Raw genomic sequence first — 17,850 nt, forward strand, 5'->3', positions numbered from 1 at the left:
ATGGAATACTGTAGTTACTTGCAGCAGTCTACTGTCAGTGGGAAATGCATCATTTGACTCTGCACCATGGCAGAGGACTCTTTGAGAAATAGCCAACCAGAACTAAGCTTCAGTCAGTGTCTTGTTTTGGTGTGCCCTCTGTTAGAAAAACAGTGCTCACAGTTGTTCTGCCAGGTGCATTCAGCACATGGACTTCATACCAGATGTCTCTCATGCAGACCTTTCCAAAGCTTCCGTTTTTTCTCACTGGAAAAATGAGAAAGTCATTTCCACTGCAGTGTTTATTGTAGTAATACATTTAGGATTGATGAAAAATCACCTATGCAGAAAGTACCTTTTTAACAAATCAGATGTATCACAATATGGATCATTTCCATTCAAAGAAGAACTGAAAAGTAAAAATCAGGCACATTCTTCAGTACAATCCTGTGTATTTATAAAGAATGTACATGGAACCTGTGTTTTGTTGAAAAACAGTAAAAAGCTGTTAAGAACAGGAAGGTTTTCGAAAACAATCCTCCACATAGCCATGTGTCTCAGCAGATGTATTTGCCAGCAGTTACCCAGGAAGGCCTCAACCTGCTGGGCCCTGTAGGTTGTGTTCATGAGCACTTATTTCCATTGTTTCTGGCAACCTTAATCAGAATTCCATTCTGCCTCCTTCTTCTATTCAGCCTGAAAGAAAAACTAATATGCCAGTCAGTTTTATTGCCTGTCCACAGAAAGCATGACTGACAGAAGCCAGCATCACTTTCCAGCATGACAGTATTTTTATAGCAACTTGCTGACAGCACTTATGTGCTAATAAAACTAGAAATTTATTTAAAGAAAAGATAAGCCTAAAGATTGTGTCTGCATTGATTTTTTTTCCCCTTGTCCCATATCCTTTATTTACTAAACAGGTTTACTTTAGTTATCTCCGGAGGAAATAAAAACAATCCATTCTGTTGTGTGAATGGAATACTGTTCAGTGACAAGGCTTCTTACTTTGGGAAATCCAATCCTTATTCTCCTGCATGTATTCTCTGTTCTTTCCCCTTTTCTTTCTCATACAACAGAACATTAATACTATGACAGAGAAAAAGGAAATTGCACTATGAAGCCTTTTCATAGGCATTATTTTTCTTAGCACCAAATGATCGCTAGAGAGAGGTTGCACTGCAGTCGTTTGGATTGGTTTGTGAGGATTGCTTTTAATTAAGGAATAATACTCAGTTTTACAAGGCAGTTATCCAGTTCCTGTGTATGAAACTCTACTGGACCCCTGCAATCAAAGAACTCGACGGGAGACGTTTTTCTTGTGCCCTTCTCCTCACCTGCTCCCACACATCCGTTTTAAACTATTTCATTACGGACTTTTATTTTGCAAACATTTAGAGACCAGTACAGCTTAGTTCACAGGAACGAAAATCACACAAAAATCCGTGCCAGTGTTTATCAGGGGCTTACGATTTTCCCGGGGAAACGCCCGGCAGGTGCGTGCGCTGCAGGAGGAGGTCTCAGGGTGGGATTTGGGAACAAATCCTTACGGACGGCAGGGCTGGCGCGGGATCCCTGCCCTGGCCCCGCCCAGCAGCCACTCATGGGCGGGGCCTCCCGCCGCCGCCGCGTCCCCCCCTCCCATTGGCGGCGGGGGCTGCGCGTGACCGGGCGGTGAGTGACGTAGGAGGAAGAAGCCGCCATTAGGGGCAGTGGGGCCGTGGCCGCGGGGCAGGTTCGGTGCTCGTGTCCCTCCCCCGCCTCTGTTTCCGCGGCCTCGCCGGTGCTTTTCCAGCCCCTCTCCCCGGCGGGTCCCCGTCCCGGTGGGCGGCGGCGGCGCCGCGGTGCGGCCCGTTGATGTGAGGCGCGGCTCGGCGGCGGGGTGCGGATGGCGGCGGGGGCCGGCGCGGCGGCCGGGGGCCGCAGCTTCTCCTTCAAGGTGGTGCTGCTCGGGGAGGGCTGCGTGGGGAAAACCTCGCTGGTGCTGCGCTACTGCGAGAACAAGTTCAACGATAAGCACATCACCACCCTGCAGGTGCGGGCCGGGGCGGGCTGGTGGTGGAGTGGGGGTCCCGCTGTTCTCCCCTCACCTTGCGCACCCCCTCGCACTGCTGGCAGTGCCTTGTTTGCGGCTTAGTGGCAGCCGAAGCCACCGTCGCCGCTCGCTAATGGTGGCTGTCCCCTGCCGAGTTTGCTGGAAGCCAATTTTCTCGTTCTTTTCACGCCGCAGTTCTATGGTTAGGCCCTCGTTTCTATTCTTGTACGAACTGCTCCGTTTTTTCCGGTTACGTATATGAATGTCTTCATTTGAATCTTGGAAAGTATGATGCAAAAGTAATGTTGTTACTGTAATCATTGTTAGTGGACTGATGACTAAGTGTTTCATACGTGCAGCGTTTCTGTTAATCGTAGTCTTCCTCGTGCTCTCGAATCCTAACACTAGTACTATCCACACGTTTCTAAGGAGAACAGCTTTCACAAAATGGTTTATGAGATTAAGGTTTGTGATTTAATAACGGGAAAGATTCTTAAAGCCCAGCTGCTTGTCGCGACAGCTCCCTGAATTTTGGCTGCGTTCTCAGTAGTACTGTCTGTTGTTGTAAAGAGCTACAAAGTGATGCTCCGCTAATGAAACGTGACAGGGTGCCTGCTTGCAAGTAATGGGTTTTTTCATGGCCTACTAGTTAGTGATGGATGGCATGTATGCCATGGTACAGAATAAACTGCTTGTACTGTACTTGGTCTCAGAAAACATGTTTTGAAATTTGTGTTGTGAGTGGTGTGTTAAGTCTTTCAGGATGTCAGCTTGGAGGTGTGGATTCAATGTGGATTCAATTCAACTTCTAACTTTTTTTCTTTTAAATGAAGAGACAAACCCTGTCATTTGATGAACCAGTAGTGGGTTTTGAACTAATTCTGAGTTTCTTGAAGTACAGAAGAAACAGTAGGTGATGTTCAGAAGAAAAGAGTTTTAAGGTGCTATTCCCATGCATTTAGGGAGAAGCTTCTTGGGTTGTGTATCTCAGAAGTAATTAATAGTGAAACTTTGCCTTAAAACCAAAGCAGAATTATAGATGCACTAGAAGCAATACAGGGAATGGAATGCAGGTAATGTAGCTTCACTTTTTGCTCTGAAGAGATGAAAATAATGTTTTAGACTTTGTTATCCTGTGTTCATACTCAGGATTTTGCATTAATCTGTTGGTAGGTTTACTAGGCAGGGTATTTATAGGAAGCTAGCTGTAGCTGTCATGCCACAGAGGTAATTGGTACTTGATATGCCATAGAGATGCCTGGTACCTTGTAGGTGTCAGAGGTGCAGCAGAAGTGTGGCATTGAGCAAGCAGTCAGTTAAAGTGCATCAAAATCATCATGAATAGCTGAATTTTCATATCCCATTTTTTAAGAGTAGGTCCAAGTAGATTGTTGTGCGATGAAGCTTATGTTTGTTGTTTGGGGTTTTTTTTGTTCTTTAAGTCTGTAGTGGAAAGCATAAAATTATAGGCAAAAAGCATATTTGAATACAGACTTGGCTCATAAATATCATAGAACACACTTCTAAATTGCTCCAAAATGCTGATAGGAAAATGTCTGTAGATAGTGTGGCTCCAGAGCTTTTGGTTTTTACTGTCTGGAGAGGGGTGTGTTGAGGAGTAGAAGCACGTGCTCGCAGCTCCTAGGGAGGTTTTGTTTCTCCACCGTAAACAGGTTTGTGGTTGCTACCTGTGTGTTTTAACTGACTGCACATTGTTTATCAAGCTGTTTGCTTTCCTTTGTTTGGCCGCCTTGGCCACGTATGCATCTTACTAATTGTAAAATGCAATGTCAGTTGCTGTTGAGTCTTACTGTGCATCATGTACACATGTAAAGTATTAACTTCATTATTTTTATTTCCCTACATCTTACAGTTCTAGAAAAAAAAACTGAAGTCAGTTCTTCCTCTATTAAATCAAAAGATAGTTTAAAAATAAGATTAAGAGAAACCAGTGTATCTTATTAAGTAATGAAGTGACATGTTTGCAAAGCATCCTTTGGGGTTTTTTTTAAGATAAAAGGTTTAATCTGATAAGGTTGCTTTGTTTCATGGCAACAGTTCAAAGTATTGCACCAAATTCCTTTTGTTCTAACAGAGCCTAAATTACATAAATACTTTGCTCCTGGTCCAGCCAAGGAGTGACAGTGATGAATCATGTGAAAAGATCACTAGATATTGAGACAGAACACTCTCCATCCACAATATTCTCTCACTTTAAAAAAAGAAAGTATTACATAGTGCTTTATTCCAGGATGTTTGCAACAAAAAGGGTGGTGAGACTGTAACCTTCTGGAAACTTTATCTAGTGATGTTATTCTTTGTATATAAATAGGTAAGTTTCTTTGGTGCTAGTAACAGAAGACTTTGATTAAAAGGGAGCAGTTTCTCCTTCCTCCCCACTCCCCTTCTCTCAGTGCTAACTAGAGTGCACTGGAACCTCTGATTTAGGAGGCTGCTGGGATGTGTTGCTGTAGTTGTGTTAGTATCAAGTAATTTGCTTAAGATATTGATGACCTGCATGTTGAAGTTAAGGTAGCTACTGCTTCACAGAAGAAAACATCTAGTTAGAGCATTGTGGAAAAGCTGATGCAGGAAAAATAGGGGTTTTTGCACGCAATTAATATAATTAATAACCTGTTGGCAGACCTGGTGCGGCAGTTAGAATTGGTTCCCATTGTTTCAAATATTGAAGTGCCCTCCTATTGATACAATAATTATAAGATATAGATTGATATCAAGTGAACTCTGCTGGAATCACTCCAGTAATAACCCTACTGTCAAACTATTGGGTTTTTCATTCGGGTAAATACTTTTTCTTATTTAATTACTAAGGATAAATACAACTTTTGAATACTGTTCTCCTAAATGTATGGGATATTGCAGAATATCCAACCCAAGAAAGCTGCTGATGTGGTTGTAATTGTAGAGTTCCTGATTGCTTTGATGGACTTGGCATAACCTGGAAAGGATGTCCCGGTTATCAAGATAGCCGGGGTGACTGGAAGACATCATAAGGAAGCTCAGTGCTGTATGCAGTGGTTTTTTTTATGCCTGACCTGCTTCTGTTGAACATGAAGCACTCCAGGGCAGGTGCCACACACCTGCTTTTGTTCAGTGACTTTCAGGAGGCTCTGTTCCAGCTGTGTCTTCCTTGTGTTCCCCTCAAGCCCCTTTATCAGCTCCTAGCAGGGCCTGGGGGGCATACAAAACTGAACTCACAGAAGAATTTAAAGGAAGAAAATATTTCCTACAGCCACATCAAAAAATTGGAATTTTAGGTCTTATAAATGCATTATTATTTTCTAAGTGCGTAAGTATTCTTCAAACCAGTCATAAGACAATGTCAAAATATGAAAATTAGAAGCTTCAAAGAGTTGTTTGAAATTACTTATCTTTGAATTAACCGTGGCCCTGTGAGTTTTTTAAAGTCCTAGCAAAAATGAACTGTCCTAGTAATTAAAGTAATATGGAAAAGAGCTACTGATTGTAAATGGAGTCACAACTCAGACTTGTAGTACTCAATACAATGATTTTTTTGAGAGATTAGAGAAAATGTTGAAGCTTTTTCTGTGTGTAGTTATGTAACACCCTGTAGGTAATCAAAGGCTTTGACTTTGAAACTTGACAAACTTTAAAATCTCGGCAACTGACTTTCTCTAAACTGTGTCAAAAGAGAAGTTTAGAGTCTTTCTTATGTGTTGGGTTTTCCCAAATTTCTAAAAACTGCATAGTCATGCTATTCCCTTGTTTGTCTTTCTCCCTCGCTAATCTCAGAATGGTTGTGGAGGGGTATGCATATGTTGAAAGGTTAAAAGATATTAGTTGATTTGTGTTTGGTGTGTTTGCCACTGTGGATGTAAAATCTGTTTTATTGATGGTAAATGCACCAAACTTACCCATATGTTCTAATTCATGAGCAGAGTCTGCTAACTCTATTCTTCAAGTATATGAACAAAATGAAGAATGAAGTATTAAATCTGTAGTATAGTATTGATGTTTTCCTCCAGCATGTTCACAAAGCTTTCTGCTCATTACTAATCATGAGTGCTTCAAACACCAAGTGCCAATCTTATCAGACAGACCTGCTTGTAATCAGGGTGTCTGGTAGAGGATACTGTTTCTCCTTTTTTGATTATGGGCCTAAGACTTTAGACAGACTAGAACCTCCTCATTACAAATTCATCAAGTTTTAATTTAGAGAGCAAGTATGATAGCCCAGTGCTAAATACCCTTGCCACAGTCTCCTGTGATTATGGATGATTTTGCGATACTAAAAAACCTTATTTGCATGTAGGAGTCTCTTAGTGCTAGGGTATATAAAAAATAGAAATCTATATCTGAGTGATAATTGACACTATTCCTATCAAAAGCTGTAGTATCTGAAGGACAGGTTATACTGAAGCAGAACTTACCTATGTAGATAAATCTACTTTAGTTTTTGCTCTGTCAGATAGGAGATAGACTTGTGCTATTAACTGGGTCATTGGCTAACGCTACGACTTTATGGATGCTCAGTTCTCTGTGTTTTTAAATATAAATCCTCTTTGTGTGAAAGATTTTTCTGTTCAAAAATTGATTCTCAAACACTTGTGTGGAATTTGCATCAGCTAAGCAGGTTTGGATTGTTGGTGTTATGACAAAAGCAAACATTGCTCAGAAGAGCTTTTGCTTTGAGATTTGTGGTAGAATATTGAGTACTGTAGTACAGCAGATCAATAAAATATTGTCAAGTAAGCTTGATTCATTGTGCCTAACAATAGCTTTTCTCCCTGTGGCCCAAGTGTTGGTGAATTACAAGTTCTGAAATTATCTCCAAGCTTTTTTGTTTCTAAACTGTGTAATACAACAAATTATGACTACTGATGAGTTAATCCTCAGGGACAGCTGTTTGAAAACCATCAACTACTTTCTCTAGAGTTTTTAATTAAAGAATGAAAAGGTTTCTGATGTTCAAGATTTGCTTCTGCTAAGCTGTTACAGGTTGGCTAGAGGGTCAAGTCCATTTGACATGCTGTCTGGAAGTTTTTCCAGACTTTTGATGCTACAGTGAGTCCCCTCACTGTAGACTGAGGGGGTAGTATAGTGTTAATGCTTTAGTTATGTTGAACACAAGGGTAGTAGTGATCAGTTCTTTGCTATCTGATTTTGAAAGTGTCTGTTTTTCTTCTGGTCGGTTCTTTTTATCAGACTTCATGGAAAGATTTGAGGAAGGTACAGCTTTAAAGATGAAAAGGGTTTTTTTGGTGGTTTTTTTTGGTGTTTTTTTTTTTTTTTTTTTTTGTCATCTCATCTTGAGCCATACAGATGCCAGGGAATTAGCTGAAGAGCAGGAGCTCATGTAGCAACTCAATATTGAATGAATTTAAGTGTAATACAGGCAGCACTCCAGAAAGGCAGTTTCACAGCAGTTTAGGCTGGTGTACATTGAACTGTTGTGGTCTTCTGTGTGCATTCTGGTTGCTTGTGTAGTTAAGCAGCAAGTTGGTTCATGCAGCTTGTCTGGCCCATGGCACTTTCCACATGTGACTTGGTTCTGTGGCTGGCCAGTGCTTGTACAGAGAGCTGTTTTTGAGCTGCTGCAATCCAGCCTAAAATAATCTGTGATGAATATTGAATAAAATACACAGAGTACTTGTTTGAACCCAAATGTAAACTGAGGTAAAACTGAAAGGAAAACTGACTATAATTTAAGGCAGAAGACAGGAGTTACCCCTTAGTAACTGAATTGTTTGATATGAGAGGTTACTGCTAGTTTTTAGAGTGGGGGGAGCAGGTTCCTATGCATCAACACCTTGAGACCCTGTTCTGGTCCATTAAAATTGTATTTAATTATATTCCCTTTTTAGCCATCAAATTACAGACTTAGTAACAGAGGTGGTGTCTGAAAATGTGAATCATGCAAGTTTGGAGGAAACCAGACCTACTCAAGTTACTAAAATTAGATTAACCTTGCAATGTGCTCTGTTCCTGTAAAACATTTCCAGAAGTTAAAGTAATTGAATTCTAAAGCAGCTTGTGTGCTTTATCTGAGGCTTCTCAGCTCAAACAAACAAACACAGAACCAAAAAACAGGTAAGGGTGAGTTTTGGGCTCACTTCAGAAAAAAAAAGGGAAAAGTTACAGACCAGTGAACTTGGGAAATACTAATGTTCCAGGATATTGAGTGATAAATTAAAACAATTGTTTATGGTTCTAGTAATTTACTAATAGTGAACTACTTTGCCTAATTCCTGCAGATTAAAAATCCTGTTAGGCTGGTTCCAAACTTCATGTATTCTTGTGAAATGATTTGAGTTCAGTTTAGACTTATCAGTGTTGTGAATTCAGACTCTTTCTACACCACTCATCCTTCCCAAACCATTCAAAACAACAGCAAGAAGATGTAGTAAATGATTGTCGTAACCCAAATTTATTTAGACTGGACTGCTGGCAAACTGTAGTGGAATGGCTAACTGGTGTAGTACTGGCTTAGCCTTCTTGCTTACAGAGTCTTTTGGTCTGGAAATTTGTGTTTCATTGATTCTGATGCTTTATTAACTTGATTTCGAATTAATTTATTATGTGTCTGGTGTGTGAAATTTAACTGTAATCTGTTTTGCTTTCCAGGCATCTTTTCTTACGAAGAAACTAAATATTGGTGGGAAAAGAGTAAATCTTGCAATATGGGTATGTTTACATTACTATTTTTGTCCTCCTTAGCTAATTAGAACGTTTTTCTGAAAAAAGTTACTTAGGCTTACTATATCTGAAGTGTTAGGCACTCCTTAAGAAAGTAAAATTTCCTAAGTATATGGAGTTCCTTGAAGTATTGTTTGCTCTATCTTAAATGCTAACAAGTGTATTTTAAATGCAGGATACAGCTGGTCAAGAACGATTTCATGCATTGGGGCCCATCTACTACAGGGACTCTAATGGCGCTATTCTAGTATATGATATAACAGATGAAGACTCTTTTCAAAAGGTACTGGGCAGCTTTTACATCTAAACTGTAAACTGGTTGAAAGATAATCTGTGATGTGTGTAAACAGAAGTCTTCTGTTTTCAGCAGTATGTATTATATTTGCAAATGTAGATCATGTAATGGAAGTATACAGCTTATTAGTATTCTTCTGAAGAACTGACTTCCTGCTATCAGGTTATTCAAAGAACACCAGAGAATTTAATTGCTCAGTTTCTTAGAGGACAGGCCTAATAAGGCCGAAGTTGTGGGTTTGATCCCTGTATGGCCCATTCATTTAAGAATTGCACTTCATGATCCTTGATGGGTCCCTTCCAACCCAGAATAATCTCTGATGTAGCTGTGTGAGTCACCTGTGACAGGCTATAAACATGAATCTGGACTGTTGTCATGGTATGCCATGCTGATCTTCACTGTATAAACCAAATTACGAAAAGATACTAAGTGACATGACCTTTTACAGATCTGAGAACTCTTAAATTGCAATACATGATAATGGAGACATCACCTTCTCTGATAAGTTATTTGTTCTTCAAATCCTCATCAAAAAGGGTAATTTGATGGCTAGTTACTTTATGGCTGTATTAGTTGATTAGATTGATCAGGTGAGTTTTCCTACCCTGTGTCAATCTATGCTCCCACTCTATAGGATGTTTCAGCTGAAAACTGGTGGTGCTCTTTTCTAAGCAAGTTTGTGTCTGATTAGCTTTTGGCAATGGCAAAACCAGTTGGACTTCTGTGCAGCAAGAAGTAAGAAAGTGTGGTTGTATGGGCAAGGTTTTGGTTAGCAGTGGTAGAAAGAGTAAGGGTACAGATCCACAACAGCTTAATTAGTTTAAATAGTCTGGTGTAGGGCAAGTAAAGCACTTGTGCTAGCAGTTAAATTTACACTTGCTGCTGCCTGCAGAATGGTGATGACTTGTGGGTACTACTTCAGTGTGTGTCTTTTCATGTTGAACCCTACATGGTAAAACCCTATGATAACAAAACATTTAAATGTGCAGAAAAGAAAGAGGGAAGGCTGATTTACAGAAGTTACTGAGAATTACTACTGTATCATGTAGCCTAACCTTACTTTTAGATTCTTGAAGTGATTGCCTCTCTTCACAATTACTCCCTTAAAATAGCAGTTCCTTAGTCAATGCAGTGATCATACAACTTTCAAAGCATGACAACGGGTTTGATAATGGATAGCTTACCATCAGCTGATTCAATACGCTTGTCCCATCTATTTTCTGGTGAAATAAATATCTCATAATCGAAACTGAAAAACTCAGTTCAGGTACCTTTACCTTTAAAGTACCATTTGTGTTCTGTTCAGTAAGTGCCTGTTGATAAAAGATGTCATGTCTGACCTGAAGTAGCCCATGCAGTGAATTTGCTATAATGAGTATGGTGAGTTATATTTCTGGAGTAATTGAACTATTTTATCTAAGTCATTTGCTCTTAATTTCACCTTTGAAATAAAACCTGCTGAACAAGGGCCATGGATAGGCATCTAAAGAATATTTTTCCATCTGTTGCTCTAAACACTTTTGCTTTAAGTTTAGAGTAGATGGTTAGTGAAGGAAATAGGATGGTACCACATTGCCTAAGTTATTAGTATATCAGGTGAAAACAAACTCATCTCTGTTCTTTTTGCAGGTAAAAAACTGGGTTAAGGAATTAAGAAAAATGTTGGGAAATGAAATCTGTTTATGTATAGTAGGTAAGTATTTTTCAGTGTGACTGAATTGGAAACATCTGTTTTGATTCTTAGCATCTTGCAAATGCTGCTTTGACAGTTTGTACATGTGAAGGGGTAAAGCTTATGTTGGATATTTAAAATCTCACTGGAGCTAGAAGTTTCAATAGATCACATGGAGGAGAATAAGAGTTGGATAGAAAAAAAGAGCTGCTTAATTGTATACTATCAGAAAATGCATGGTACAAATACCTGCAAACTGTAGTTTAACAAAAAATGTATATTATCCTTCTTTCAAGTACTCATACTCTTGGCTTTTCTTGGTGGCATGGACTAGGAGATTGTCTGTTTTGATAGTTAAGTGTTTGCAAGTTGGAGTGAGTCTTAAAGCTTGGATATATCGATGCAAATGGAATGCAACAGAAATTATCTAATTTTAAGAACTGATTCATGAATCTAGATAAGTGGACATTCTACAAAAATTATCTCTGCAGCACACAGAAGGTGCTAATAAATCACAAAGAAAAATGAAAGAAGGTGAATTATATGGAGGCATTTAACTGTCCTGATCTCTCTAGAGAAGTAGCACTTCATTGCCTGTAAATACTTGTGTGAAAGGAGATTGTTAAATCATGTTATTGTTGAAAATGAGACCTGTGTAAGAGCTGGTCTTTACTGAGATGGCTTGAGAAAATGGAGTACCATGCTTATGTCTGCTTTCTTTTTGGGTAATTTTAGAGTACAAAGACTTCAAAGATTAACTTGTCTTCAACAGGTAACAAAATAGACTTGGAAAAAGAGAGACATGTTTCAGTGCAAGAAGCAGAAATGTAAGTCACACCTATTACTAATAGAAACAGTCATTGCAGAATTATGCTGGAGTAATAAACTCGTGATGTTGTTAACATAGCAGCCAGCTGGGCACTGCTGGTTTATGTCTGCCAGTTGTTGAGTGTTCTGTTAGTATCTGAGTCACAGGGTGTCCTGGCTGACCAAACTGTAGCTTGAGAGTAGTTTGTGATTAAAATCAACATTTACAGTTTAAATCCAATTCTAGATATGAAATTTCATCTAGTGTTGCATCAGTCCTGGCAGTTTCAAACAATTCCAGTTTTAAAACTAAATAAGTGTGTGTAGATTAACTCTGAAGTCAGAATAAAATTTCTTGTGATCATCTTATTCCTTCATGTAGAGTGGCTTAGAAAGATTGAGTCCTTTACCACAATGAGGCTCCATATCTGCATTTCTACAGGTATGCTGAATCTGTTGGAGCAAAACATTATCATACGTCAGCTAAACAGAACAAAGGAATTGAAGAACTGTTTCTTGACCTTTGCAAAAGTAAGTATTATGTAGTTTGTTGGTAAGGAGCTCATTCATAAAGTGCTTCAGGCTTCAGAAATGCTTTTCAGACCATATAGAAAAGTTTTAATGCAAAGTAGTACTTAGAACTGACTTCATTTCAGTCTACTTCAAGCAAGTTGTGTTTTGTAACAGCTCTGGAAGCTTGATGTATGGATGCTTACAGTACTCCAAGAATGTCTTAGTTGTTTGCTGGAGCACCAACTGCTGTTCCACTTGCCACACATAAGTACTAACCCAAGTTAAACTTCATGTTACTGGTCCCACCAGTCCTACTTGCTTCAAACCCTCTGTTTCAGCCTCTTTCAAAAATATTCTCAACTGATGTTGGCTACAAATCATAAACTCAAAGCTTTAATTATGCTAACTTTACACAGAAATCTTAGCAAATGGTAAAGATCATGGTATGTGGGATGAAAATCCAGCACAAGCAAATAATCCTATTAGCTGTATTTCTGTGATAAAAGAATTTCAGGAAAAGGTCTCCTGTGTTTCTGAGGAGGTAGTTGGTTGGGGGTTTTGGGGGGGATTTTTTGGGAGGGTGGGGTTTCTTGTTTGTTTGGTTGGGGTTTTTTAACAATGTTAATGATTTGGGTGGGTAAATCTAGCTTTTGAAGTTGCTAACTCCAGGACACCTGAGAATCTCTGCAGTGTCCCTTAGTTACCACGAGCTGCTATATGTTGGGTGCTTTAGAAAAAGGATTTAATATGTTCTTGCAGCTATGTCATGTGATGCCTGAGTACTTATTTCTGCATAACAAATAGGAGAAGCACTCTTGCTGAACTTTTGTCTCTGTGCATATAGCTCAGATAGATTAAGGTAGCACAGTCTTAATGTAAAAATGCGGTGGAATTAATGCAGTGGAATGTCATCTAATACACTTCTTTCTTTACAGGAATGATAGAAACTGCTCAAGTGGATGAAAGAGCAAGAGGCAATGGGTCCAGTCAGTCAGGAATAGCAAGGCGAGGTGTACAGATCATTGATGATGAGCCGCAAGTGCAGAGCAGTGGAGGGTGCTGTTCTTCTGGATAATTATAAAACTGTGCATCACTGCCCTCTCAATATGAAGACTGCCATATTCCAAGTCACACATTCTTTACCAATGGAGTAATAGAATTAACAGTATTTAAAAATAATCACATGTAACACTGCAGAGACCTTAAGTGCTAAACTAGTGGCGTCTGTGACCAGAGAATTGGCGTTTTCTACAGTGGTTAACAAAGCAATTACCAATGGCCTTTTTACATATTTTTCTTTAATGAGGAATAATATGCATGTAGAAAAGACCTACTTAAAGGCTTCATTTATATTCTTTTAAATCAGATCATTATTTAATAACTTATATACATTGTTGTTGGAATGGTATATGTTTTTGCAGCTCTTTGTATTTTGTGGTAGATGGAATTGTATCACTTCTAAAATGCAAATTAATTTTTTTTAAATTAGCAGATATCTGAATTAATATTTTTGCAGGGCCTCCACAAGCCTATAACTCAACTACTTTGATATATTCTGTTCATCTGTATGGCAAGCTGATAAAATACATTGTAAATTACATATTAAATATTTTATCTGCTTTTACAGTTGCAGGTGCAGAAGTATGTACATCAGTCTTGTCAGTGATTGTGAAGTAAATAAGTCAGTGAAAGATGCAAGCTTTTCATGTGCACTGTTAAATGGCTCATTCTATCCCCCTACCTGAAAACAGCTTTGTTTTGGGTACATCCGTAGCTACAGCAATTTTTTTAATCCATTTCTGGCAAGCAGCGGTATTTAGACCATCCCCTTGCTGGAAGAGAATGTTTCTGTAAACTGCTGTTTAACATTGAGGTGTTTGACTTGCAGCTAAAACAGTTGGTGCATGCACATACCTTGCCTCTGCAGTTACTTTGTCCTCTCAGAAGATCCCCAGAAAGTCAAAGCAGCTTTAGCCCTCGTCTGTCTGGTAGGCCATAAACCAGATGCATGGGGAACTCTTTAGCTGCTTTAATAAATTTGTTTCCAAAGACAGCATTATAAACTATTCATGAGTATATTTATTTTCCCCTGCAGGGCCTGAGTGAGCAATTAATTGGTATTAACTAGAACCTCTAATTTGGAGTGATTAAATTGAAGATGTGTAACTTGTCAGATGTAGCTGTAACTTTGGGGATTCTAGGCAGAATTGAACTTATTCCCAGCTTGCTCTTTCTCCTGTAATATGTTTTGAAAAAGCCCATTTAAGTTTCAGGAGGAGGGTTTTCAGAAAATATGTGTAAACTACTATCACAAAAGAACACAAATGGTGGTAGCTGAAACTTCAAAATGTTTTGTGCTCTGACTTTTTTTACTTAAGTTGTCATGCTTGGAAAAACAGTAAAGGTGATGTCTATGACAAAGTAGAATATCCTTGGCCTTCCTTTCCTGAAAGGTAGATAGAGTATTGCATATGATTGCACTGAATGGTGTGGGTATGTTCTGATACACAAAAAAAAAAAAGTAGTAGTAATGAGTTAGTCTGTGTAAGAGAAGTGTGCTGTCTTCAATCTGATTTTTATTTTCTCTGAAATAATAGATGGCTTTGATACAGACTGATCCTGGTGCATTTTCTCCTTTTTTGCTTTAACTGTGGTGTGGATACTTTTCCTTAGACTACTGTTGCTGTGTTCTTCTGATGTGTTTGCATGCATGATGGAGAAGAGAAAGGTGGTTTGTTCATGCTAGTGAAGATAAGTTTCTTGGCTGTGCAGAGCTTTGGTGTCAATCTAAAATCTGAGATTGTGTGTCAACATGTAGCTCCACAGTTAACTGTCACTTACCTAACAACAGTGAGCTCTGACAAAGTTGAAAACCAGATTGGCTTGATCTAACACTGGTATCTGACAATCAACCTTGTAAGTAATACAATACAAGAAGATATGAAGAGTTAAATTGTCAAGTCTTGATGTTGAAGAATGGAATTGCCTCAGAATAGGAGTTTCAGGTTTTTTGATTAAAATATAATTTCCCATGCCTGCAAATAAAGCCCCAAATAGCCCAACTTCAACTAGACTTAGTTGAAGCAGTATCTAGAATGTATCCTTCTGCCTGCAGCTGAAGTCTTTGTAGTGCAGTTGTGTGCTGAGGGCATCCCATGTGACTTCTAGCAGTTACAAAACTAACCAAGGCATGTTGATACTGGCTCTTAAGTCTCTTATAGAACTAAAACTATTACTACAGAAAACTCAGGTGGGGATAAAGTCTATTATTTGGTAATACTAAATTGGCTCTGGGTGCTATCAGTGTATTTATAAAAATAAATTCTCAAGTTACTTTTCTTACTTAAGCTACAACAGAAAAAATACTCACTGGAAACCTTCCTGTCTAAGCTGTGGTTTGATTAGACTGTATTTATGAAATGTAAAACCTGTGTTTGCAAGGTATCATTATATAACTGGACAAAAGTATAGCTTCATGAAGTCAGGGAAGCTGATTGAAGACTAGACAAGTGAAAACATGATTTTTTTTTTTTTAGACTGATTAACTTAAGACTTCAGCTACTTATTGTTAGCAGACAAAATACAACAGTTCCAGGAAAAAGCATCTTTGTCAGATATTGGTGATGTTATTTGCACTTGATATACAGAAAAGCACAAATAGCGTGATTTTTCTATATCTGAGCAGGATCTTAATCGAGTAACCTGATGTTACTAGTATGTGGCTTACTTTTCAAGAGTCTTGCATTTGATCTAGATTGCCTGGTTTATATATCTGAAGGAGAACTGTTTTCTTGTTGCTGACTTCTGTGGTTGTAAACAAGTAACCTATCTTTCATTCTTCTGAGAAGTGAAAGAGAACAAGGTTGTCTTTAGGAAGTACCTCTCTTGTGGGGCAGCCAGACACAGCCAGATGTCTGCTATAGCATGTTTAAACCAACATGGAGCACACTTCCTCAGGTTCTATCTTGACAGAGATTACTCACATACATACTAGAATAAAATGGTCTGACTTTGTAGCATACCTTTCTAAAAGAATTTTTAAGTGCTTGCTCACAGCCTTGATGCTGCTACTGTGAATACATGAGCTACATATGAAACTTTATCACTTGCTGAAATAAAAGCCAACAAGCCAAAGTCCAACATCTTTAATGCTGCAGTATGTCTCTCTGCTAGGAGTTATTTATGGATACTGTATACTGCACTTAAACTTTACTTCAGAAGCTATAAAAGATAGGATAGACTGATTCAGACAAGGACATGCAGATTCACATGTGTAGGATTTGGAGATGACTAGTTGCAAAAGCCTGGGAGAGATGGCTTCATCTGGTTACCAGTGATCTTGCACATGATTCCAGAAGGGGGGTATCCAATGTCCAGACAAACTGTATGGGATGGTCTCTTGAAGCAGTCAAGTAACTGAGTGTTACCTTGATTATATTGCATGCTTTTCTTCAGTGTTCACACATTGTGGACAGGTATTTTAGCATCCTTCCACATTGAATACTGCCTATAGTTATTAAAAACCTTAGTAATTAAATTTCTACTTTAGCTTACAAACTAGATGAAAAAAAGCTTTGCAGAAAGATACAAAGTTAGGGTAAGTGGTTAGATCTCAAATGGAATTCTCTAAAAATGTTGGATGCTGTCAGAAAAAAGTTTAAATGCTGGTCAGCAGTCTCCATAAACTGAAAGCAGTTAAGTGATATGAATAGTAAAGTATAGGAATAAGAGTTGGAGCCAGTCATGTCCCATTTTTCTGCTTTTAGTGGAATGAAAAGAAGTAGGAAAAAAAGGAATGTTGGAAAAACTGAGGGTGTTGGTGGTAGGCTGCTGAGTTAACCTTTGAGTTCCTAGAGAGCCTCAGCAATGGCAATACCTTATTCTAATATTACTTCTTGAGTTGTTCTTTTGTGAAACACTCTTTGCTTTGTTAAAGAGAATGCAACTAACTTTGAGCAGGCTTTCAGGCATAACACTAACCTGCTTAAAACTTTTCATTAAGATTTGCTAACTTATTAACTGTGTACATTTCATGGACTTTGTTAACCTTAGTCTGCATCAAATCCAAGGATATTTTTCTTGAGCAGTCAGGAAGTATATCATGATACGAGGATAACTTTTATTACAGTTGTGTCAAGGTGTTGCAGATGACGACCAAGATCCTTAACACTACTTGCTGTGCAAGTTCAACGAGGTCCCCAAACTAGCTCATTAGCTCTTAACAGTCCTGGGCACTTGTTCCTGCTACTCTGGAGGATTCTGCTGAACACCAGGATTTTCATTCTGTACATCTCAATGATGTAGCTGTCTAATAAATTTAGGGTTTTTCCATCAAATAACAATATATACTCTTTGCTCCTGCATTTTTGGAGCTGTCATTGCCCCTGTATTGAGCAGAATGAGATGGAGATGATTTTGAGACCTGTGGAAGCTATGGAATATTTCTGGTCTTGAGATGACTTGAAAAGTGAGAGTCCATGAAAAAGTCAACATTATGACGAAGTATTATTCTACCCAAGATAACAAAAAATAGTTTGGCTTAGAGAAATTTTTACTGTAATATGATTAAAATGATAAATGGCTCTACTTCTAAAATGATAACTTATTTCAAGATAATCTCTCTAGTCTTTAATATTTTTTTTAATACTTAGGTTTGCTTAACTTGGCCAAAGCCTTAAATTGATTGCCATGTTATACAGCCATAAACTAAACTTTGATTACTGGGAGGAACAGTATACTTGTTGGTATTCCACTGGCCAGTTTAGATATTAGATTGGATTTATTCAATGCCAGGATTTTGAAAGATAGATTAAAATCACTATTTTTTCTAGTCGATTTCCACTGCTTTGTGCACTCAGGCAAGTAACATGG

The 17,850-nt window shown here is 38.5% G+C and overlaps 1 protein-coding gene across 1 annotated transcript; it reads left to right on the forward strand.

The window, feature by feature from the left end:
• Positions 1 to 1,682: 1,682 nt before the first annotated feature.
• On the forward strand, positions 1,683 to 14,596 carry RAB21 (RAB21, member RAS oncogene family). The gene is made up of 7 exons (XM_062492035.1): positions 1,683 to 2,014; positions 8,621 to 8,680; positions 8,868 to 8,975; positions 10,617 to 10,680; positions 11,432 to 11,486; positions 11,909 to 11,997; positions 12,915 to 14,596. Exons 1-7 carry the CDS (start codon positions 1,868 to 1,870, stop codon positions 13,052 to 13,054), a joined length of 663 nt encoding a protein of 220 aa, XP_062348019.1. The 5' UTR covers positions 1,683 to 1,867; the 3' UTR covers positions 13,055 to 14,596.
• Positions 14,597 to 17,850: the final 3,254 nt, after the last annotated feature.

Source organism: Cinclus cinclus, chromosome 4 (assembly GCF_963662255.1).
Source record: "Cinclus cinclus chromosome 4, bCinCin1.1, whole genome shotgun sequence".
Classification (NCBI taxonomy): Eukaryota; Metazoa; Chordata; class Aves; order Passeriformes; family Cinclidae; genus Cinclus; species Cinclus cinclus.